Here is a 24927-nt window from a genome sequence, read left to right on the forward strand (position 1 = left end):
ATTGTTGCGCTGTTAGGGGCAATTTTGGTTAAACAGAGGGCTTTAAGGATGAAACGTCTTCAGTTGCCATGATTGGAAGTATTAGTACACTAATTATGTTAAAATTGGGTTAATGATCAGTTTTTAATTTTTTGTTTCATCAGTTCGACTAGTTTTCTAACTTTAACTTTTTTCTTGGGTATTGCAATTTGGACTGGGCTGGGCCCAAGTGTCAGAAAAATGGGCTGGGCTTGAAATGGCGGCAAACCTTACCCAACCCAAGAGAGCAGCAGCACCGCCAACACCACCGCGCACGCCGAACGAAAGACCAAACTAAAACGAAGAGTGACAAAGGTAAAGGAGGAGATGGCGGACCCGAAACCAAGGCGACTGAAGGGTCACAAGGCCACCGCCACGTGCTGCATCGCCTCAGCCGCTACACCCGGCCTCGTCGCCTCCTCCGGTGAGGTATGGTTATGGAGGAAATTTCAAATTTGAAAACTCAACATTCTGTGGCGTTTCCATGTTATTGGGAAATTGGGTTTTTGGTATTGAAATGGAAAAATCGAAACTTTGTAGGATGGCTGCATTTGCTGGTTCGATATGCGATGCAAAGATGCGATTGATATCATGGAGGTGGGAGAGGAACCCATTTCATCCTTATGTTTCAGGCCAGGTAAAATGTTTAACAAAGTTTTGAGTATTTGAGTTTTTTAGAGTGAAAATTTAGGAAATTTATTTTTGTGGGTTGAATCAGGAAATGAAAATATGATATATGTTGCATCCGGGAAGCAAGTCAAGAGCTTTGATGTCCGTCTGGTAATCATCAACCCTCCCCTCTCACTCTATGTTTTCGTGTTTTCGATGTTTTTACTTGTTGAATGTTTAGAGTTTGTCATTCCATTTTCAAGGGGAGTTCATGCTCGTGGAAGCCCCTGGAGAGCTTCGATTATAACAAAGAAGAGATAAATCAGGTATTGGAGTTGAGGTAGACATTGTTTCGAATTCGATTGCTTACTTTGAGTTCAGGTGCCCCAGTTTCTGGAGCTTATTTGTATGTATGTTTGTGATTGCAGATTGCTTGCAGCTCTAAGTCCTCTTTTCTTGCTGCTCCCGATGACGGCGGTGAAATTAAGGTCCCTACTGATTTTTTCCGTTCATATGTAATTGAATGTCTATCTCATAAGCGGCTGACTGTAATCATTGTGGCAGATTATTGACATTCGCCAGAAACGAATTTACAAAACATTAAGAGATGGCCATACAAGTGTATCCTTTTTTCTGTTGTAGATAATTCAAGCACTTCCGTTTTTGCTTCTTCTACAAAGAATGTGATTCAGCGTTGGATTTTGAACAAAATATTGTGCTGCATATCTTTTCATTTTCCTTCTTTCTTGCGTTAAATTTCAACTGCTTAGTACCCAGCATGATCTGTTCCTTTGAAGTTTTTGTTATCCTACCCTTGCAATTCTATCACCTTAACTATACACTGTAGATTTGTAGCACCGCGCAATTCCTTCCTTGGAAACCTTGGGAAGGTATGTCTGTAGGATTTCATTTGCTCTCTCTCCTTCTTGGTCTTGCTTTCTTCCATCGTGGATTTTTTTTTTTTCAATTTATAAACTGGAGAGAAGAGTCATTCAAGTCCTTTGGTGCACCCAAGCATACTCTAAGTTTGCAACAAAGTGGAAAGAAACAAAAAATAATATATCTTTACCATAAATTGACTACCAACTTCTATCTTGGGGTATCTTGGACAGTTATCACGGGAGGTCTTGATTCAAAGCTTGTAATGTGGGATTTCTCCAAGGGGCGCCCGAACAAAATTATGAACTTTGGTAAAACTTCTATCTTTTGTAATCTACAACTTTCTCTTCCGTAATTTGTTGCTTTCCGTATCCCTTATGAGAGTAAATCAAAATTGGAATTGGTTCCAGGCCTATCACGCACTTAGGAAATCGTAGGCACTTGAACCCTTCCTAACCATTTCTCTTGCCTTGCCACTGGCCAGTGCCTGGTTCAAAATATGATTTTTTTTTTTTCTTCATTTTTATTTCATACGTGTCCTCCTCTCAACATGTTGATGCACATTATTTTGTTTCTACTAAAATGATCATTTTGATGATTTTTTTTGGAAGAACATATAAATTTAAAATCATTGTGGGTCAGTGGTTGGATTAATTTTTTATACAATTCGTGCTTGCTGTTTTTCACTGCAGATTTGCCTGATGCAAATAATGGCAAGGCCAAGGAACAGTGTTTTAATCCTGCTTTTGTTCACTCAATAGCAGTTCCAGAAATGGATATGTTAGACAAATCAGACAAGGTTTGCATTGTGGCTAGGGGTGATGGTGCAGTTGATGTAATTAATCTAGAAGCTGAACTTGCTCACCTGAGGTCAAAAGGTTCTAAAAAACCTCAGAAAGGATCTCAATCAAGATCGAAAGGTACTGATCTAGAAAACCCAGATCAAGAAGGAAGGAAAAGGTTGCATTTGGATTACTCATCCGGCGGTCACACTGCTGCTGTCTCTTGCGTGTAAGTAATAGACTTAAATGCAGTTCAAAGAAACCTAATTCACACATTGACTAGTACATGTTATTCAGGGCATTTTCGTTATTTGGAGATAGAGGAAGATTTATAATTTCAGGTGGAAATGATAAGTTGGTAAAGGTCTGGGATTGGACCAAGTGTATTGATGAAGGTAGCAGCAGCGATCTTCTACAGTTAAATATCAACCACAGCAAAAAAGTGAGTTACCGTTGCTTTACCGCCTCTTTCCTTTTCATTTTTATCTGAATCTTCTCATCATGAAATTGATTGCCTTGGCAGGTCAACTGGCTCTGTACCACTCCGGCTGATACAGAAAACCTAGTTGTTTGTGATACAACAAAGGTGGTAAAGGTTTATTCTGTTGCCTAGATTAAAGCCGCGCAATCAATGACTGGCAAACTCGTTCCCAGATATCTGAAAACTTGTTTACTCTCTGCGTATTGTGCCTTGATCTGCAAATCCTTAATCGCCATAATCAGCTTGCTGCACTTGACCCGGCAACCTTCTGCTTCGGGACTCACCCTGTATTCGATGACCTGTAGACGTTTCCTATGTGTAAGTTGGGAAATCAGATGCTAGTCTGTAACTCTATCATGTCACTGCTGGTATCACATGTTATGTTGTTTTCCTTTTGGAGTTTTGGTTGGTATGCAATATCACATACCGTTGTAATCCATGATATGATAATATTGTTGAAGCGATGTTGACTCAATACCTTGTGCGTCACCAAGTGACTTCTGTGGAACGGGTTTATTGTCAATGTCACGTACAGAGCTTAGTAGAGGGTGTTTTAAACGTGACATTGTATTAGTGATTCAGAACGTCACGATAAATGGCCTTCTATACAAGTTCCTCTCTTAACACGCACCTTTCGAAGTACTTGGCTAATTCTTATACGTCTCACAAGTAGAAAGGAGAAGGATGTACTTGAGATTGAGAACCTTTACCCAATAAACCTGCAGGATGAAGACCAACTGTGTAACGTATTAATTGTGAAATTGTCACCGAATAGGAAGTTGCATGTTTCTATCCGACTTATGGTAATGTAGTTTTCTCGTCTCTTCCAAAGTGGAGATATGTTCCTAACTCTTTCATAATCCTCAATGTGTGACCAAATTCAATTTTATTTATTTATTTATACAAACAATGGTGTTAGGCTAATTGTTAGTTGTTAGGAGGGGAGATCAATGAAAATCAAATCCAAACCAGAGTGCATATGTATAATTGTATTCCGTCATTGCAGTAAAGTGTTATCTGTCAAAATGTTTGTAATAACACAAATTTGGACGCTGGTGATTAATACAAAGTATACGAAGATTCCTGGTTAATTTCCTAAAGGTAGGGTAAGTAAAAGCCCTAATTAGTCTTTAACATAATTACCAAAGCCGTTTTATAAGGCATGCTTGTAGGGCCTTTATTTTGCCAGGTATAGGAAAACGTAAAAGACAACTCCAGTCCACCTCGTTTGTTCTGAGGTTTTTGGTGGGTTCAAGGATGTAACTTGCCCAACCGAAACCTTCCTTACACTTCCCGCAAAAATTTCAAATCTCATTCCTTTTGGCAAAAACAAAGGAAAAACAATGCGTAGCTTAAGCTTCCCACCACCCTCTCTCTCTCTCTCTCTCTCTCTCTCTCTCTCTCTCTCTCTGCAAAAACAATGACACCAACACCCCAACTTCCACACCCTTCCAACTACCACACTCCATCCACCTCTTCCTTCTCACCATTACAAAAATGTGATTTCGGCATTTTGTATAAGACCAGCAACAAGTCCCAGATTGGCAAGTGGAGTGAAACAGCCTCTTCCAAGGATCATTGGAATTTTGGGTTTCTCTGGAAATTGAGGAAAGGCTTCGACTTTGTCGAAAATGATGCAGTCTGTTGCTCCTCCGTGCAATGCCTGCGGCGAGCAGGTGGGGCTTGATGCTAATGGGGAGATTTTCGTGGCGTGCCACGAGTGTAATTTCCCCGTTTGCAAGGCTTGTTTCGATGATGATGTCAAGGCCGGGCGTAAACTCTGCTTAAAGTGTGGCATTCCCTATGACGGTATGTCTTGTTCTTGGATTTCTCTGAACCATGTCTGTGTTTTCAGATGCTTTGGTGTATGTCTACATTTGTTATTTGGTTATATTGGCAGCATTCTGTGATAATTGTACTTATTTGTACATGAAATTGGAAATTATGTACATTTTAAATTTATAGAAATAGTTTGGTTGATCACATTATAACAAAATCTTTAGGATACTGATTAAGTTCCCACGCACGCACTTGATGATGGAGTAAGATCGAACTTTCTCTTTCTCGTAAGCTGATTTGGGCAAGTTCATCGTGTGCGTTTGCATATTCAAAGTTCGGTTCCTCTATGTGCTATTTGGATTTTGGACTTTGGAAATGATGCGACGAGAGTAATGAAACCAAATGTGCATATAGGTGAAATACCGTTCTGAAATTGAGTCCCTTTGAGTTTCGGAGAGAGATTGAAAAAGGGCTCATTTTTTTTGTCTTGATTGATAATGTGACATTTATCATTTATACGGCTCGTTACATAATCAAATTTGTGATTCTCATGATTCCTAAGCTATGATATTGGCTGTTAAATTCTTCAGATAGCTCGTTGGCGGACTATGAAACAAAGGTGTCTGGCACTCGATCCACAATGGAGGCTCACCTGAATAGTTCTCAGGTACAAAATGTGTATCTACAATGCTGTAACTTATAGGTACTCTATGTGAAATGAGATGAGTGAAGTTTCTTACAGTTTGCTACATACTTGTTTCAGCAGGATACCGGAATTCATGCTAGGCATATCAGCAGTGTGTCTACACTGGATAGTGGTGAGTCGTACTTCTTTTCCTTACATGATTTTTGCCCCCTTGTCTCATTTTTACCAATTTGCATTTTTTTTCGTTATCCTTGAAGAATTAAACGATGAATATGGCAATCCAATTTGGAAGAACAGAGTGGAGAGTTGGAAGGATAAGAAGGATAAAAAGAGCAAGAAGAAAAAGGATACACCTAAGGGGGAAAAGGAGGCTCAAATTCCACCTGAGCAGCAGATGACAGAGGAATAGTAAGTACAACTAAAACTTGGGTTTATGTAGAGGACACTCTAAAACAGAAATGATAAAGCAGTTTCAAACGTATAAGGGCCTTGCGGTGCTAGTTTTCTGATTAGGCTCCATGTTTTTGAGTCTTTTCCATAACGCTGTTGTCTATGTCATGCAAAGGTTCAGGTGTTCATGAAAGGAAAAATTGTTTTTGGCTTAGACGAGATGACTTTTACTCGTATGTTGTTATTTCATGTTGGGATGGTGTTGTATGTTCATTATAGTTATCCTGCGATTCCAAATATTGGACACGAAAGAGTAGAAAAATGCATATCAGTATCCTAACAGTGCTTCATAAACACAGTTAATGAAATGATTAAAAGCATGTTAATATTTTGGGAAGTTTCAGTGTAATTTTCAAAAGAAAGAGGGCGAACATTATGCATGTATGAGTTTGGATGTGTTTGGACTTTGGATCATATCCATTTCATAACATTTGACGCTTTCTTTTTACGCAAACTAGTGTGTTAATTGAATTATGGCCTTCTATGCAGTTCCTCAGAGGCTGCGGAACCACTTTCAACTGTCGTTCCACTTCCACCTAACAGAATCACACCATACAGAACTGTAATAATTATGCGATTGATCATTCTCGCCCTTTTCTTCCATTATCGAGTAACAAATCCTGTTGATAGCGCTTATGGTCTATGGTTCACTTCCATCATATGTGAGATCTGGTTCGCTTTTTCATGGGTGTTGGATCAGTTTCCTAAGTGGTCTCCAGTTAATCGGATTACATTTACTGATAGGTTATCTGCCAGGTATGCATCTTCAATTGATTTTTCTTATGCTTTAAGCTGGTTACCAAAATTAGTTATTGATGTTTCGAATCTTAATTTCATGCTCACTGGGAGATTATGAAAAGAAAGTATGAACAAAGTCTGAGTTGTTAAAAACTGTTAACCAGTGAAGGGGAGGAAACAAATGACCCTAATTTCTGAATTGGATTCTAAATATAATCTTAATTTTTCGCAATGGATGTACTTATGAAATGGTTGTGTAAACTTCTATGCCAGGTTTGAAAGAGAGGGTGAACCCTCTGAGCTTGCTGCAGTGGATTTCTTCGTGAGTACAGTTGATCCGTTGAAAGAACCGCCCCTGATCACTGCCAATACTGTTCTTTCTATCCTTGCTGTAGACTACCCCGTGGATAAAGTTTCCTGCTATGTGTCTGATGATGGTGCTGCCATGCTTACTTTTGAATCTCTTGCCGAGACATCTGAATTTGCAAGGAAGTGGGTACCATTCTGCAAGAATTTTTCGATTGAACCACGAGCACCTGAGTTTTACTTCTCACAAAAGATTGACTACTTGAAGGATAAAGTGCAACCATCTTTTGTGAAGGAGCGCAGAGCGATGAAAGTAAGTACATAATGGCCGAAGCTTCTTCTAGTTGCAACTGAATATCACTCATGATAATTTGATATCAAAGCTAAATGGAAGCAAATGTGCTAGTTGTTTGTCTAAATATCAGAAAGCTTTCATTAATAATCACTTCATAATTTGTTTACAGAGAGATTATGAAGAATTCAAAGTGCGAATGAATGCTTTAGTTGCAAAGGCTCAAAAAACACCAGAAGAAGGATGGACTATGCAAGACTGGAACACCTTGGCCAGGAAATAACCCACGTGACCATCCCGGAATGATTCAGGTAGATAGATACCCTATGATTCATTTTAATCAATAATGATAACCTTGGTGAACACTGTTTCTTCTTTCTTTTGCTTTTGTTTTCGATCAACTATCAATACATGATCTTTCTTATGTCCCTCTACAAAGAGATTTCGGTCTTCATCGTTTTGTAAATAATTAATTTTGACATATAACTCCTTGTTTACCCTTCTCAGGTTTTCCTGGGACACAGTGGCGCCTATGACATTGAGGGAAATGAACTTCCTCGATTGGTTTATGTCTCGAGAGAGAAGAGACCTGGCTATCCACATCACAAGAAAGCTGGTGCTGAAAATGCTCTGGTATAAATACATGGTTTTAGAGTGATAAATTGCTACCTCATGATTTGGTATATATACATACATAACTTGATTGATTGGATTGGTGCAGGTAAGGGTGTCTGCAGTTCTCACAAATGCCCCATACATCCTCAATCTTGACTGTGATCACTACGTTAACAACAGCCAGGCAATTCGTGAGGCAATGTGTTTCTTGATGGACCCGCAAGTTGGTCGAGAAGTATGCTATGTGCAGTTTCCTCAGAGGTTTGATGGCATTGATCGCAGTGATCGATATGCCAACCGCAACACAGTTTTCTTTGATGTGAGTTTGAAGCTATCGTACATATCTCGACATTTTGACGGTAGCCTTACATTTCCTGCACAATTGAAACGAATTAGTAAAGTTTTGAATATCTCTCAATCTCAATTTGCAGGTTAACATGAAAGGACTGGATGGAATTCAAGGTCCAGTATATGTGGGGACAGGATGTTGTTTCAATAGGCAAGCACTTTACGGCTATGGTCCTCCTTCTATGCCCAACTTACCCAAGGCTGCTTCCTCATCCTCCTGCTCATGGTGTGGTTGCTGCTCTTGTTGCTGCCCCTCTAAGAAGCCGTCGAAAGATCTGTCAGAGGCTTACCGAGATGCAAAACGCGAGGAGCTTGATGCTGCCATATTCAACCTCCGGGAGATTGAGAGTATGTATCTAATCACTCGTTGAAACTGGATTTAGACAAATGGTTGTTGAGCTTTCAGTATATAAATTATTTGCACTTTCTTATGCAGACTATGATGAGTTTGAGAGGTCAATGTTGATCTCACAGACGAGCTTTGAGAAAACTTTTGGGTTATCATCTGTATTCATAGAGTCTACACTAATGGAGAACGGAGGAGTGGCCGAATCTTCCAACCCATCAACGTTGATCAAGGAGGCAATTCATGTCATTAGCTGCGGTTATGAAGAGAAGACCGCGTGGGGAAAAGAAGTAGGATTCTACGCTAATTTTTGTAGAAGTATTTGATTGGAATCTTGAAGTTTTAGAATCTTGTAAACGAATTATGGCTTCCATTAATAGTCACCGTGTTCTTCTATCCAAATGGTTTATATTCTCTTTTTCCACAGATTGGTTGGATATATGGATCAATCACGAGGATATCTTAACCGGTTTCAAGATGCATTGCCGTGGATGGAGGTCAATTTACTGCATGCCCTTGAGGCCTGCATTCAAAGGGTCAGCTCCCATTAACCTTTCTGATCGACTGCACCAAGTCCTTCGGTGGGCACTTGGTTCAGTGGAAATTTTCCTCAGTAGACATTGTCCTCTCTGGTACGGGTTTGCAGGAGGCCGCCTCAAACTGCTTCAGAGAATGGCATATATCAACACTATTGTTTACCCCTTCACATCCCTCCCTCTCGTTGCTTACTGTACACTCCCTGCAATATGCCTTCTCACAGGAAAATTCATCATCCCAACGGTAAGTTTTTTCTACCTTCATTGTCTTATGAGACAGACATAATAAAACGCCTCTCGCACGTGCAGAAAGGCTAGCACATCGATAATGTTAAACTTTAGAATCGTTGAATGTGTTTCTTGATATTCAAGAAACTTGGCCACTGCATTAATCAAGTTAAGAATAATTCTTTTGATCTTTGATTCAGCTTACAAACCTGGCAAGTGCCCTGTTTCTTGGCCTCTTCATCTCCATCATTGCTACAAGTGTGCTTGAGTTGCGGTGGAGTGGAGTCCGCATTGAGGACTTATGGCGTAACGAGCAGTTCTGGGTGATCGGGGGTGTTTCAGCCCATCTCTTCGCCGTCTTCCAAGGTTTCTTAAAGATGTTGGCCGGAATTGACACCAACTTCACCGTCACAACCAAATCAGCCGAGGACACAGAATTCGGAGAGCTCTATCTGATCAAATGGACCACACTTTTGATTCCCCCCACTACACTCCTCATTATAAACATGGTTGGTGTTGTAGCTGGATTTTCGGACGCCCTTAACAAGGGATACGAAGCTTGGGGGCCACTTTTCGGGAAGGTTTTCTTCGCCTTCTGGGTGATTCTTCATCTCTATCCCTTCCTCAAAGGCCTCATGGGACGCCAAAACCGGACTCCAACCATCGTTGTTTTGTGGTCAGTGCTCTTGGCCTCTGTCTTCTCTCTTGTTTGGGTGAAGATAAATCCCTTTGTGAGCAAAGTGGACAGCTCAACGCTTGCTGAAAGCTGCATTTCCATAGACTGCTGAGACATTACGCGAAAGTTTTCCACGATTTTGAATTCGTTATAGTTTGAATGCGAGGAAAAACTCGATTTCTGGGAATCAGAGTGAGTTCTTGGTAGTTTAGAAAGATTTGTAATGATTTTTTTTTTTCCTTGTTCTTTCGGATTTTGACGATCAGTGTGTAAAGATTTAAGCATTGCTGTCCTACAATATCAGTGTAAGACGATGTTGTAATTGTCCCTTCCAATTGCATTTGGATCATGTCTCATCATCACTTAGTGATGTATTTTTGCCTTTTTTTGTTCTAAATTCGTTAACGTTAGGAAGAAAAACTTGTGTACGGGATCCTTAACACATGATTTGTAAGACAATTTTAGTAAAATATGGGATATTTTATATTTTTGTCAGATTCAATATGAGAGCTGTCATAGTTAAGCATTTGTATCGAAGCTTTCCTCCATCAATATGAATAGGTCATGGATACAGTTGCCCCACGGAGTTACACTCACAATGGCATGGACTCGGTGGTATCAACTGTATAGGGCAGCAGACTCAAAAGATCTAGGAGTTTGAGACTAGTGTGAAGTTGTGCCGAACAAAACATAAAATAACATTGTTTTATGTGAAAGGTCGAATGAATGATGTAATCTGTGATTGTACCGAAACATTTTCCCTAAACAAGACTTTTCTCGTACGCTAGCTAACACATATTTTCTTATTAGTAACCTTGTCTTGATGGAAAAGCAGAAATATGAGCATCAGAATACGGCCCCCACTCCCGATCGAATGGTCACTCTCCCTCGGATGGTCTCAGAACCAGAAATCTTACCGTTGTTTCACAACTAAATTCCTCAAGCCTTTCTACCTCTATGTCGCATTCTCTCCTTTAAAAAGAGTATACCGTAAGGCAAAAAAGCCGGAGTGTAATAGGTTGTTTTAGGCACAAAATTTCGGAGAATATCTCAACTCTAACTAAAACATATTGGATTTTCAGATTTTATATTATAAATCCCCTTGGGCTTTTGGCCTTTGCCTTTAACGGAAGGCTAAATATTTAAAAGAAATTTGTCGGATTAATAAGCCATTTACTTATTATTTAATTAATTACTCCATTAATTAACCTGTTGAAAGCTGGAAAGCTGAAATCTGCCTTGGAGTCCTTCTGATGAGAATGTTTCTTAGATTTTCTTTGTCATGATCTTAAGAATTTTCATATTCTAACAGTTCATCGTATATAATGTGATCAGTTTTCATTAAGTATTATTTATGTTTAATTTTAAATAATTCTGACCGCATAATATACGATGGATAACCAGAATATGAGGAACTTTAGAATTCCCACAATTTAAATTCGGATGTGATCCAAATCTGAGTCCTTGACCCATGTTCTTGTATTTAATGGAAAAGGATCTTCTCCTAATCCCTTTCCACATAATCCACCTAGTTTAGGATCTGAACTGTTAAAATTTGATTTAACAGTTACAAACAGAGATCCCTTTAAAAGTGATAATAACTGTAACATTTGGATCAAATTCAATTTCAACGGTCCGGAAAGGAATTCGGAGATGATACTTTCCGTATTTAACAGCAGCACATATGTTCAAAGAATGTACACGTGTGGCCACATAAGAATGCCCCTGGTTTTATCCGTTATTTACACACTCAACCAGGCCAGCCTTTTCATACAGGCAACCACTCTTTTATTTTCCATAATTAATGCTGCAAAAAGACAAAGGTGAAAAAGTTGGTAGATTATTATTTTGTTTGCCTAAATGGTGTTATAATTGCTGCTGGTTTAATTTCTCCAACTTGATTAATTCAACACTTTTTTGATAAATTAAAGGAACGAAGAAGGATGGTAAAAATCATCATGACAAATCTTTATGTTTATCAACTGCAAATCATCATTAAACTTCAAATTAACTAATTACTTTACTCCCTGGAAAAAAAAAAAAAAATAACTATTATGTTGATCGCTCAAAGTTATCACTTAGAACTACTATTTAGTAAATAATATTCTCTACTTGTAAGTGAAAAATTTTAAATTCAAGAATTTTATATGAGGAGGAGCCTCACAACATGAAAATTTAGTAGTAAATTGCACAAACATTGAAAGACCCATCAAATTCTATTCAGTGAACTAAAAACATTCTAGAAACTCAAACGCTTGAATATGAAGTAAATAGTTAAGCAAGAAAATTTAAAAATATGACAAAAGGACTAAAGAAAATACAAAGAAAAGTTAATAGCAAAATGAGGGGAAGGGAAATTTACACTGAAATAAGAGAGATGGGTGAAAAAGGAGGCCTGTAAAGGAAAAGAGAATTTGGACTGAGAAGAGGTGCACTTGAATTTTGATAGTGTTCGTCTGATAAGCAACAAGAACAATATGTTATGGTAGCAGAAGAAAAAATAAAATAAAATAAAATAAAAAGCAGAATGGCCCAAAACCATTCTAATCCTTAGTAACTCCACCTCTAGTTTATAGTGTAGTAAGAAAATATAAACAATGAATGAGTACCAACCAGCATTAATAAGATGAGTATGAAACTCAAATAACATTTGTTAGCCTATCATAATTGCTCGAAAATAATAAGCTAAGAATTTATCACGGTTTTGAAGTGTAGCGGAAAAATATAAATAGTGAACAAGCACAGAATATTAGTTTTAAAACAAGTATGAAACGAATTGTAAACTCAGACGTGCGAATAGTGAGTTCAATCTTCATGCTCATATCTTGAAAATGAAGTGAATTAAAGCATATTAGAAATTAAACATGTAAATGCAGGAGGGATACCAGCTGGACAACGAAAACAAAAGTCCCGTTGTGCAATTTTTGCAAGAATTGAAGGGCATAAAAGTAATTCTAAGAGACAACACAGCATCCTAAATCTCATCTCATTGTTCCCAAGCTCTCTCACTGGTCAGTCACTGTACACATACTCAAGCACCTCACACAAATACACACTCACACTCTTCCCCATAAGGCCAAAGCTCTCTCTCTCTCTCTCTCTCTCTCTAAAAAAAAATGGAACCACAACCACTGCCTCTCACTCTGCTTCTCCACCTCCTCCTCCTCCTCCTCCTCTCCGCCACCGCCCTCTCAGCCAAAGCACCACTCCCCCCAACCCCATCTCCCACCTCCTCCCCCACCCGACCGAATTCTACCACCACCCCAAAGTCCCCAACCTTACCATCCTCACCTTCAGCCAAAGCACCACTCCCCCCGACCCCATCTCCCACCTCCTCCCCCACCCCACCGAATTCTACCACCACCCCAAGGTCCCCAACCTTACCATCCTCACCATCTTCAAGCACACTTGACCCAAAGCAACTCAGAGCCCTCCAGTCCCTCAACATTCCCACCTCCAAAGACCCCTGCAGAAACCCATCCATCCTCCCCCCAAACACCACCATCTGCGACTCCTCCAAGCCCTTCCGCCACCTCCTCTCCCTCCGCCTCGCCAACTGCTCCGACGACGTCGCCCTCTCCTTCACCGCCCTCAAATCCCTCTCCACCCTCCAGTCCCTCCAGTTCCTCAACTGCCCCGTTGCCCCAATCCGCTTCCCCGCCGACCTCGTTGCCTCCCTCCACTCCTTCACCTGCATCAACTCCCTCCGCCGCCTCACTGGCGTCTGGCTCGCCCGCCTCCAAAACCTCACCGATCTCACCGTCTCCAATGTTCAAGTCAATGCCTCAGGACCCTTCGTCATCCTGGGAAGCTTGAAGAAGCTCAGGTCAGTCACCATCTCCCACGCCAATTTAACTGGCAGCATTCCGAAACACATGAATTTAAACCTTACCCACATAGATTTTTCCGGCAATAAGCTTCAGGGGAAGATACCCAGTGGCCTCACACTCCTGGAAAACCTCGAAACCTTAAACCTTTCCTCCAATTCCATCAATGGCTCAATACCCACTTCGTTCGGGGACCTGATTTCATTAAAGAACGTGTCTTTGTCTTCAAATTCTTTATCCGGCGCCATCCCGGAGTCGATTTCAGCAATCCCGGGCCTAGTCCATCTCGATCTGAGCTCGAATCAGCTCAACGGAACAATCCCGAAATTCCTTTCCGACATGAAGAGCTTGAAGCACTTGAATCTCGCAAACAACAAATTTCACGGTGTCGTGCCGTTCAATGTATCGTTCATTAGCAGATTGCAAGTGTTCAAGATTAGCAGGAACAGCGACCTCTGCTACAACCACTCTGTTCTATCGTCGAAACTGAAGCTGGGAATTTCTCCCTGCGACAAACATGGACTGCCCATGTCGCCGCCACCGGCGAAAGCTGATTCGTCGGCGGACAACAGCAGCGATTCGGACTACGACGACACTGACGAGGATGATGAGAAGCAGGATCGACATCATGGTCCGAATAAGGTTGTTCTTGGTGTGGCCATTGGGCTTTCTTCTATTGTCTTCCTCATTATTTTCTTGGTTCTTCTCTCGAAATGCTGTCGTTGAAAGTTGATCAAGCTTGAAATTGCATTGTTTTGTTGATTAATTTTAGGGAAAGTAATTTTGCACACCATTTTTCTCCTCGTCTCTGTCGATAGGTTTTTTTTATGATTTATTCAATCCAAAGGCCGGAAAAATAATGGTAAGAGTCCCGAGGAGAAAAAAAAAGAGTGCGGAAAACATTTCCTTTAATTTCATTGCTTAAAGTTGATTAGATTAGGCTTAATTGGTTATTAAGAGATGAATTTTGATGGATTGCTGTGGAGAGAAAAGAGCAGTGGGGTTTTTTCATTATTTTCTGATAGGTTTTGGCAAGTGGCCACTTGGGTGTATTATTATTCTTTTCATGTGTTCTCCAAATATATATAATATAATTATGTATTATTTCCTCCTTCTGCCACAAGCATTGGCTTAAATTTACTTTGGTTTTGGTACAATTGGGTATTTTCTTAGTTGATTTAAGTCATGATCCTTGTATGCCTCTTTTGGAATTCAAATAATGTTGATGCCAGATATGCTCGTTCGGTCAGTTGGCCAAGACAGTATTTCAGCTCGCCTAACACCCAAAATACGAATTCCACATTAAAGTTGTTTAGAATATCACGGTATTAAAACGGAGGATTTCCTTTTTATGATGCTAAGAACAAAAAGAAATATTTACAGCTGTTTCTGAGGACAATGGTGGATTGGTTATGATTGATCTCCAAGTGGAAAATTATCTATTATATATAAAGACAGAAGAAAATGTGAATAGTTTTTTGGGGTCATCAAGCCAACAAAAATAATTGGATAAAAATGCCCTCAAAACAAAAAAACTTCAAAAGCATTTCAAAATATTGCATCAAATAAGGTAGGGGTATTTTCGTCATTGTAATAGTATTTTTTTAATAATAATTAAATTATTTTGTGGTGTTTTTTTTGTTTGTTTTTATTTAATTAGTACCTCACAATAGGCTAGCAATAATTTGATTCAATTTATCTATTTCTAAACACATTCAAAATATCTTAAGAGATGTGTAATGTGATTAAATTAATTGTCAAATGTTTTTTTTTTTTTAACTAACGATATTATATATACTAAGGGGGAGGGAGGTGGGTTTAACCTCACAATGGGCTAGCAACAATGTGATTCAATCAGTTGTTTATTAAATATTATTTTCTCTATTTTAAACACATTCAAAACTTCTTAAGAGACGTGTAATGCCGATTATAAAAATAAAATAAAAAAAATCTTTTGCACGCAGATAATAATGTGATTAAATTAGTTATTAAATGATTGTTTTTTTTTTTTTTTTAACAAACGATATTATCTATACTAAGGAGGAAGGAGTGAACTTAACCTCACAACGAGCTAACAATAATGTGATTCAATCAATTTTTTATTAAATATTATTTTCTTTATTCTTAATCTAAATTCTATAAAGACCGATTTTATTATGTGAATTCAACTGCTTTAATTGGTTTATGAGGGTTTCTTCTAGCATGATCTAAGATTATTCATTTACTTTAAATATTTAACTTTTTTTTTGTCAATTTACACATATATATACATTTAAAATATATAAATCATGCATAACACGTCATAATTCAAAAATTACCTTCCGAGGCTGGTGGATAATAATAGGAACGATCATATTAGAAGCAGTTTGTTTCGGAAAGTGGCAAGTGAAAGAAAGATGACTTCGATACCAAAAGCGATAATTGAGCAAAGAACGATGCGTGTGAGTGATGGTCACAATTGAATTTCGATGCGTTTGCTTACTTCGCTTACTGTACAAACGTATAGTGTCGATGCGTCGGCCGCCAATGTGCGTGTGTTCTTCCGCCCAAACTACAACACTAGCAAAAAATAGACAAATAAATACTGGCGCGTGGTTTACATACCCCTCGAGAAGTTGTGGACGAGAAAATTTGTAGTGAAATATTAAGCGAGGGGAAAGAAGTGTCAGAATCTAATCCGTTTGTATACTCAGAATATTCAACAACAATTTTCCAGGAAAATCTCATTTCCGCATTCAGAAACCCAAAATTTTCCGGGAAAATATGGGCGCGAGTGGTTTTCAATACGATTCTGTGCTTCGGTTTCCTACTTTCTTCTCTTTCAGCAAGCAGCCCAAGCTGGGAAACCCCATTTTCTCTCTCAAAGGTATTCACTTTTCTGCAATTCCACCTTAAATTTTGCAATTGGGTTCTTCTCAGAACTGTTTAAAACAGATCTCTTAGCTTGGTTTGCCTATTTTCTTGTCTGGAATTGCTACAATGTTTTACTATTTTTAGTCAGACGTAGCGATATTTTAAACTGCTCTAATTTACGGGAGACGGGAAGATGGGTTCAAACAATAATTTAAACTACTCTGATCTCCGACGAAGGGATTCAAACTTGAGTACGAGGACTAAATTGAAAAAAATAAATATTTAGTAGCTATTGAATTATCATTCCTGTTTTGATAACAGACGGTCGGATATTTGATGATGCAGCTTGTTAATTTGGCTGAGATTGCAGATGTGTCCTCACTCTTTGAGCGCAAGGAGCTTCACTTAACAGTCACCTGCAGCGTTGGATCTCAGGAAATGGAAGAGACCAACCTCCTCGGCGACGATCAGAAAGAGCCAACAAGGACGGAAGCAAGAAACGGGGATCCAGAAAATCGAACGCAAACCAGGAAGAGATCATTTCTCTATTCAGACGGATTCAGACTTCGATCTCAAAAGAAGGGTCTGTGGATGACGAGAAGATTAGCGCCGATGACTATGAAGATAGGCCGCATTCTGATTCGATTCTTCGCGCTCTTCATGGGTTAAGGAATCCGAAAGGTAATGTCGATGAGATGAATGCCTTGGTTGGTTCCATCATGCACAATTTTTGCAACTTAGACATGCTCATTTTTCGTGGTTAGGTTTAGGTGTCGATTGCAGTGTGCCTACCTCGTTCCATCTGAGTTTAGATTTCTATCCCCGTAGATCAGAGTAGTTTAGAATATCGATTGCTTGCAACAAAGAGGAGTCGAAGCAATTTAAAGTGATTAGTTGCTAGTTATGATGATTAGGTTTATCATCTTCCACGTACTATTTCTTAATCAAATTATAATTACTGCAGGCAAAGCTGATGAGAAGGACGGGAAGAAGGTTTTCACAAGGAGAATCGATACGAGAGAGGAGCAAATGCAGAGTAATCCCCCAGTTGCAGAGTTCAAGTTGACACGGCCGCCATCAAAATTTGTGAAACGATCCCCGATTCCACATCCATCGACCCCGAGATCACAGTTTCTTGAGCTGGATAACGGAGCAACACCTTCGGCGACTGGAAGGTCCGGTGCAGAGGAATTAGATTTAGTGAGAGTGGAAGAAATGAAACTCCCCGAGCTGAAAGAGCTCGCAAAGTCGAGAGGAATGAGAGGTTACTCAAAACTCAAAAAAAGGGAGCTTGTGAAACTGCTCAAGTCATAAGGCAGCGTAAAGAGCCGAAACATTTGTATCAGAGCATTGTGTATGATAGAAATCAAATTTCGCATTTTTCTCTTCGGGTTTTATGCAGAAAACCCGAAAACAGCAAAATAGCAATCGCAAATTTAGCTAAAGCGGTTGTAAAGACTGTAACAAGAAATAAAATACGCTCCCATATAAGCAAAACGAGTTGTAACAAGAAAGCGTCGGATAGCTCTTAACATATAAAATACTCGCACGTCTTAGAAAAATACTAGCTCCTGATACATAAAAATTGACACAAAGTAGCAACAACTTGCCAAACCTAAAACAAAATATCCAAGATTGTGGTTGATCTGTCTAGCCGGTAATATTTTGGGACTTGTTGAGGATGACTCCTTCATATTTGACCTGGAACCACTTCATTGCGTCCTCCTTGGTAACCCTGTGCTGAATGCCAACACGCGACTTGCATCTGCGGCGACGTCCCACACGGTACCCTGGGCGCTCTAGAACGACAAAGAAGTCCATACCATAGATACCGGTAGAAGGGTCATACCTGATGAAAGAAAAGCAAACTGGTTAGAGGTAGGAAATCATACACCGCCTATGTTTGCACATTATATTCAACTCGTATCTAAAATAATATCGTTTGTAACACAAAGTCAGCGGTATTAAATTTCTAGAAATTTAACACCGTAGAAAGATATAAACATGATTGAGAAAAAATAACTAGGACAAAAAGATGTTCAAAGGGAATCCGAGATAACCACAGGTAGGGCAAGGTAAGCACATCATTCCCAACACGAGGTATATAGTGCCTCACGCAAACTTGAAATAATTTTAGTGATGCGAGATAACTAGTGCCTCGTGCAAACCCGAGATAATCCAAATTACACCAAACACTAGGTTTCGCGAAAATGCTATTTTCCGTTCACAAGGATATAGCTCGATTGATACGCAAGGCTGCACAAATTTTCCAGACCATTCATTCTGCAATGTAAACTGAATAGCGGCAGCCTAGTTGTAATCGAATACGTAGTTGGAACTTATTTTAAGAATTCAAAAGTTTATGATCATATCCAAATCCCGTACAAAAGCTAAATAACTTTTCTCAATCTCATAAATTATAATCTAAAGCGCGAACACAAAACCAACCAGCGTACTACTTGTCATTCCACAAAATCATCAAACACAATCATTCTGCAAAGACAATTTTAACGAGGGCATATGGCAAGATGAAAATTTTAGAAGCACTAACTTGATTCCGAGATCGATATGTTCCTGAATACCGAAACCAAAGCATCCGGTGTCGCTGAAGTTCCTGCGCAACAGCTCGTATTCCTTGACCTTCAGTCCACTCTCCAAAAGCTGCATTGCCTTATCGCCGCGGACAGTCACGTAGCAGGCAATCTTCTCGTTACGCCTGATCCCGAAGGACCTCACAGTGTACCGAGCTGCACAGAATCACAACTCCCAAATAAATACACGAACAAATAATTCAAAAATAACCACACAAAAAATATCAGAGATAATCTAATCTGATCAAATCAAATCTCACCTTTGGAGAAGACAGGGGTCTGGCCACTGAGCTGCTCCAAGACCTAGGGCAAGGGGCAAAATAGGAAATGAAATATCAGTATACGATTGTTGATTTATTTTTGAGTGGGTGGTTAGGGGGAGGTTGAGAAGTAAGTAAAAAGGATAAACCTTGGCGGCTCTGGTGAGACGATCGCCGCTTTCTCCGACGGAGATGTTGAGGACGAGCTTCTGAACCTTGATTTCCCTCATGGGATTCGCCAGCTTGCTCTCCGACGCCTGATAATTCAATATACAAAAACAACAAATTCATCAGAAACTCATACTACCATGAGAGAGAGAGAGTTAGAGAGAGAGAGAGAGAGAGAGAGAGAGGGAGAGTGAGGAGAAAGAGACCATTGTGGAATGAGGAGTGTTGCAGAGAAGGCGGAGCAGCAGCCGAAGTTGGACAAGATGGAGTACGAATAGGAGGCGATATGAGGGAGCTAGGGTTTTTATTTCTCATTTGGGCTGGGTCGGAACCCTAATTTGACTTCAACCCGACAGTATTTCGGGTCGGAAGTGAATAATCTAACCCAACACTTTGGTTGGGCTCGTGGATTTTTTCTGGCCCAGCAATAAATGTTTACGTTTTTATTAGTAAAATAATTTTTCACACACCATCGTTAACTTCTCATGTGTGTCTAAGCATCTCTAAAGAAGGCGTCCAATTGGAATGAGAGCCCATCTATTAAAAAAATCAAAAAAAAAATTGGCAGCTACGTCAAATTCGGCAGCAAAGGCCTAGACATTATTCCATTCCATGTCAGATATGAAGCATCGGTTGGAGAAAGTTTTGTTGCTTTTTGTTCCTGTTGAATATCTACTTGGCACTTTTGACATTCTAAAAAGAGTGTGAAAATCACTTCCTTTTTATAACGATATATTTAGGACGGTAAAATAAATTGATATCAAATTCGTTATTTACGAAATTCAACGTCTCATTTTTAAGTGAAAACTGCCCCTATAGCAAATAGATAAAAAAACTCGCCTAGTCAATGATTCGAACCCATGATTGCGTGTTTCTTGAAGTAAAACTGTAAAAAATACAGGCTCGAGTTCATGATTTTTGTGCTGAAAGTAGCGTGGCGTGGAGGCAAAGATACTGGAAAACAGAAACAAAACGGTCGCTTTCTCTCCCGGTATGCTTGTTCTTTCAAAGTTACACACAAAAGTCATGATTCATCATAAGTCTCTGCAACCTACCATTTGAACTGAAAGTGCAGAATTCATGGAAACATGTCTATTCAATTCAATCACTTTAACAAATCGATTCTACAACAAACAAAGAACGACAATTTTTTCCCTTTGTATTTCACGTCCTAGCTTTTCGTTTTCATATTCGAGCTACAGCTGCGAAAATCTACGCCAAATCCCACAAAAACAATCTAAGAACATCACCGGTCATACTGCAAGAAAGCAGCAAATAACTGCACTCCACTAGTTGCCAAGACGGCAACTCTCGTAGCGTGAGACCTCCAGTCTTCAGGGCGTGTACGCAGAAACCACAAGAGTTTGTTTTACAAGTGAATGGAAGACCGGAAACAATCCGATTAAAAGCAACATGTCACAATACTCCACACGATGCACGATACACATACAGCCTTGAAACATAATGCGGCAGAGGAACCTTGAGATTTCATTCACATCCCTTTGCTAGAACATATTCACACGAAAAAACCATGGAAGTACAAAAGCTATTACCAGACACGCCATTAAGAAGTTGCAAAATGGCTGTTGCCGCCAACATGATACATTCCTCTCCAGTGAATTATTACCGATATCAGCAAGCGTTGCTTCATGCCACTCCTCCATAAATCCGTTATCCCCATGACCGGTAATATTTTGCGCAGTCTCACCACATATTTCACATGTCCTGCATGAATAAAATGAGAAGGGATTTTGTATAAATTGTAACAAAAACAGTTTAAAATCAACTAGGATTGCTTAGTTGTTGGAAATGAAGACCCTATCTCTATCCCTCTTCTGCTACCTCGCGAGTTTCCTTACCGCTATTCCATAGTGTATTGACTTGAACTATAAACCGGGGTTCCAAACGGAAAAAGAACCATTTTACAAATTAAGTTCTAGACCACCAATTAGAAAATAGCAGAAGACATCGTCACTTGTGAAACTTACTTTCTCACACAACTAACATTTCAGAGTCGCAACACTTCCACACTGACATGAGATTTGCTAACTTAAAACGCCGAGTTGGAAAACAAAAATGGATTGAAAGGAAAAGCGGTAGTGCAATCTATTGTACAAAATGAAATCTGATAAGTTTTCACTCATACACTTAATGGAGGTTCAGTTTGTTTCCACATTCCGAAAAGGAAAGAAACCATCGTTCTTCCAGCAAGCAACTAAGTTGAACATTTAGTAACAAGTTGATGAAAACTTGTTTATCGGGAACCTTCGTCTGAAGTCCAGATTTTAACGGGCATAAATAAAAATTAAGATCACATACCTAACATTATGAGCTCAGAAACATCAAACACGAGATACAAAATAAGAAAACCATAGAAACTACAGGCAGTGCTGCCGAGAACAAAGTGCATGAAGCTTAAAGCATATTGTCAAAAGACATGTATTGTTAAAAGGAAACGAGGAAAGAGTTACCTGTTTCCTCTTAGCCTAAACCATGCTTCGGCACAATGACCATGAGCAACGCCAAGCTCATCTTTACACCCACAACCGAGATTAATTAAATCCGCTGTGATAGAACTATTAGCAGTTTCCATTTTTCTCTCCGGTGAGATATCAGAACCTAAATGGCAAATCCTGCAAACCCTTTCCCCATCCCATCTATCACTAAAGCCTTTACCACTCCCACACTTCATATCAATCACACATGAATCCTTTGCTGCTTGAGGCACCTTCTTCTTTGAATCTTCTGCTAATACCTTACTCGACTCCAATTCCTCAACTTTCGCAACCAATCTTATATTATCTCCAACTACGCTCGCAGACTCACCCGAATTAATGACAACAACAGTCTCGGACACATTCCCATCAACCAAATTGTTTGAATTCTTATTAGCTCCTTGCTCAACTGGACTAGGTACCTCATCTCCTTGCTCAACTTGTATAGGTACCTCATCACTACCACGCTGTCCGCACGCCTCCTTATCATTCGGCTTCTCAAGCCCTTCTACCACTGCTTTATCAGACCCCAGCTCACTCCCCAATGTGTCCAAACCTTCATTTTTCCCGTTGACACGAACATCCTCTTCGGATTCAATCACAATGACAGTCTCAACAACCGACCAAACAACAGAATCTTTCGACTTTTCGCTCCCCTTTTGATCAACTCCACCCAACACCTCACTCCTATCCTGCAAATCACATGCCCCGGCATCCATTGCTAAACAAAAGCTCTCTCTAACCTCCAAAGACACCAACTTTCTCACACGCCCAGCAAAACAACACCCAATCCTAAAACTTCACAGAAAAAACACTAACTCCAAGAGTTCACACACAAATCCAATTGAACAACCAACGTTCACATAACATTCTTATCTCGCTAAACCATAAGCAATGTGATAAAAAAGCACTCCATGCGTGTGTATATATAATCTCCAACCATAAAATAATCGATGAATAAACTAAAACAACTAGAAAATCCCAACGGGGAAAAATCCAACCTTTATCCGTACACGCCTGCTCAATCCCAGAAAAGTAGCTGCAAAAAACAGAACTTTAATCCTCAGAAACTAAAATATGGGAACTTTCAGATCTGAGATTTTAATTTTATACGATCTCAACTCCACCAAGTGTTTGATTTCAAATTCTAGGAATTGGGTTTCGATAAAATTATATAGTAGGCACACAGGAAAGAGTAAGAGGTTGGTGAAGAATGTAAACAAAAGATATAAAATGGATAAAAGAACATAGACAGGTTGAGGGAATGAACAAATAATAACCCTTGAATTTGGATTGGTTGGAAAGTGCAGAGATTTATTTCTTTTTTTGTTGGAGGTGAATGTGCAAAAAATTAATCAAAAAGATTTTTTTTTTAATTTGCTAGTTGTGGGAATTTAATGTTGGGAAAAAGAATTTTTTTTAATTAAAAATGAACAATAATGAGAATGTTTTGTTAAAATTCTCTTTAATGTATTCTTATTTGGATAGGAATTTGAATTTTTTTTCTTTTTAAAACGAGGCTAAATGCAAAAACTTCAAATAGAACTATTCAGTAATAAATCTAGATCGAGATATCTCAAGTCGATCCTCATGAATAAAATTAACTGAACACATAGGATTAAGGTAAAATTGCCCAAATCTAAATCATGACTATAAGTTTATAGATCGCTAGTAAGTCGCTAAACTATCTGCTACAAATTCTTTTTTCTGTAGACATGCCTAAGTTCCCTTGTCAAGATCTTCAAAACAACTCTCAACATGCCAAAACAACGAGACCAAAAACTGATTATTGCCCAGAAGCTTTCAAGACCAAATGGACAGGAATTCGATTTGGCAGAAATTGCTTGGAGTTGCGTTTTGGATGGGTAAACTGTTGTGTGGTGGCGTTTTGTGTTGTGTCGGACTATTTTTGCCACGAATTGAGGAACCGGAGGAGTGTACAAGGTGGGAAGGAAGTCTTCAGGGAGATTCAATTGTTTGCGAAGGAGTGTACAAGGTGGGAAGGAAGTCTTCAGGGAGATTCAATTGTTTGCGGATTTACTTTCAATGTTTGGTTAGATGTGATGTCCCTTCCCACTGGCAAGGCCAAGTACTCCTGACAATGAGACGTGTATAACTCTTGATGTAGAATTCTGTAGTCAGGTCTCAATGCCTCTTGGCTACTATTTTTGAGGAAAATTTCTTTTGGATCATCTAGGTCAATTTTTCCTTTTTCATTGGGATACCGACAATAAGTCGCTGTGTATAGTAGTTAGAGTGATGCTAGATTGACAATAAGATGTGTATAACTCTCGAATCCTTTAGTGAGGTCTTACTTCTTGATGAACTTGGATCCAGTATTTAAATTATCCATGAAATTGTTGATATTTTCGTTGAAATATCCAAAAAAATTAAGGATCATTATAGAAATACGGGTGAAATGTAAACTTCACCTTTTATTAGTGTGGTATAAGAAAATCAATGAATAATATCGACGATATTTACCGATTTGCTACAGAAATCTAGTCGAAACCCCATTGCAGATTTCGAACTTTGGAACTTTTTTTTGAAATTTTTTTTTCTCTAATTTCGACTAAATCTGAATGAGTTGATATAGCCACCTCATTGCAAATTTTTGTAATTTTATGTCGAAGGGAACTGATATCGATATCAATACATACATCCATCGATATTTCCATAAATTTTGCATATCGATATTTTCACATATATCGATATTTTAAACACGGATTGAATCTAAGTAAATTTTCCCTTTGTTCTTTTTTTGGTTTACAAGTTAAGAACAAGATTCACGATTCGTCATGCCTGGTTAAATTTAGAATAAAAATACTAAAAATGGTGCACTATATTGAAAATGAATCCCTTATTAATGGGAAGAGGAACCTTGCATGGACTTATAAAAGGTTGAGCTATTCCCCATATTAATAATTAGTTTTATAGTAGAACCTCAACTTTCTTTACACCAACCCTACCCTATTGACAAAAATATGTTGATGCTCCAAAGCTT

At 39.1% G+C, this 24927-nt stretch overlaps 6 protein-coding genes across 6 annotated transcripts; 4 read left to right on the top strand and 2 right to left on the bottom strand.

The window, feature by feature from the left end:
• Window positions 1-288: 288 nt before the first annotated feature.
• LOC103943058 (WD repeat-containing protein 53) lies at window positions 289-3244 on the top strand. The gene is made up of 11 exons (XM_009353256.3): window positions 289-447; window positions 559-655; window positions 737-798; window positions 891-953; window positions 1056-1115; window positions 1192-1248; window positions 1475-1517; window positions 1740-1817; window positions 2199-2517; window positions 2586-2730; window positions 2812-3244. Exons 1-11 carry the CDS (start codon window positions 346-348, stop codon window positions 2899-2901), a joined length of 1116 nt encoding a protein of 371 aa, XP_009351531.1. The 5' UTR covers window positions 289-345; the 3' UTR covers window positions 2902-3244.
• Window positions 3245-4232: 988 nt separating this feature from the next.
• Window positions 4233-10231, top strand: LOC103943043 (cellulose synthase A catalytic subunit 8 [UDP-forming]). Its single transcript, XM_009353246.3, is given in 15 exon segments — window positions 4233-4578; window positions 5139-5215; window positions 5315-5366; window positions 5452-5602; window positions 6134-6400; window positions 6656-7001; window positions 7153-7239; window positions 7241-7291; window positions 7488-7613; window positions 7702-7914; window positions 8027-8291; window positions 8380-8579; window positions 8717-8738; window positions 8741-9069; window positions 9254-10231. Coding segments are annotated over 15 exon segments (2952 nt in total). The 5' UTR covers window positions 4233-4400; the 3' UTR covers window positions 9842-10231.
• A 2514-nt stretch (window positions 10232-12745) lies between these two features.
• LOC103943033 (receptor-like protein 51) lies at window positions 12746-14667 on the top strand. Its single transcript, XM_009353227.3, has one exon. The coding sequence runs from the start codon at window positions 12846-12848 to the stop codon at window positions 14280-14282; it is 1437 nt and encodes a 478-aa protein (XP_009351502.1). The 5' UTR covers window positions 12746-12845; the 3' UTR covers window positions 14283-14667.
• A 1652-nt stretch (window positions 14668-16319) lies between these two features.
• LOC103943017 (SAP-like protein BP-73) lies at window positions 16320-17787 on the top strand. The gene is made up of 3 exons (XM_048582630.1): window positions 16320-16422; window positions 16800-17090; window positions 17374-17787. Exons 1-3 carry the CDS (start codon window positions 16320-16322, stop codon window positions 17721-17723), a joined length of 744 nt encoding a protein of 247 aa, XP_048438587.1. The 3' UTR covers window positions 17724-17787.
• Window positions 17788-17875: 88 nt separating this feature from the next.
• Window positions 17876-19787, bottom strand: LOC103943011 (60S ribosomal protein L11). The gene is made up of 5 exons (XM_009353197.3): window positions 19635-19787; window positions 19410-19517; window positions 19261-19303; window positions 18961-19156; window positions 17876-18258 (listed from the first exon to the last, which is right to left on the bottom strand). The coding sequence occupies exons 1-5, from the start codon at window positions 19635-19637 to the stop codon at window positions 18060-18062; spliced, it is 549 nt and encodes a 182-aa protein (XP_009351472.1). The 5' UTR covers window positions 19638-19787; the 3' UTR covers window positions 17876-18059.
• A 718-nt stretch (window positions 19788-20505) lies between these two features.
• Window positions 20506-23426, bottom strand: LOC103944661. Its single transcript, XM_018646415.2, has 2 exons — window positions 21900-23426; window positions 20506-21153 (listed from the first exon to the last, which is right to left on the bottom strand). Exons 1-2 carry the CDS (start codon window positions 22640-22642, stop codon window positions 20934-20936), a joined length of 963 nt encoding a protein of 320 aa, XP_018501931.2. The 5' UTR covers window positions 22643-23426; the 3' UTR covers window positions 20506-20933.
• Window positions 23427-24927: the final 1501 nt, after the last annotated feature.

Source organism: the organism of the source record quoted next, unplaced genomic scaffold (assembly GCF_019419815.1).
Source record: "Pyrus x bretschneideri cultivar Hongxiangsu unplaced genomic scaffold, Pyrus_bretschneideri_v1 Contig19, whole genome shotgun sequence".
NCBI classification, from domain to species: domain Eukaryota; kingdom Viridiplantae; phylum Streptophyta; class Magnoliopsida; order Rosales; family Rosaceae; genus Pyrus; species Pyrus x bretschneideri.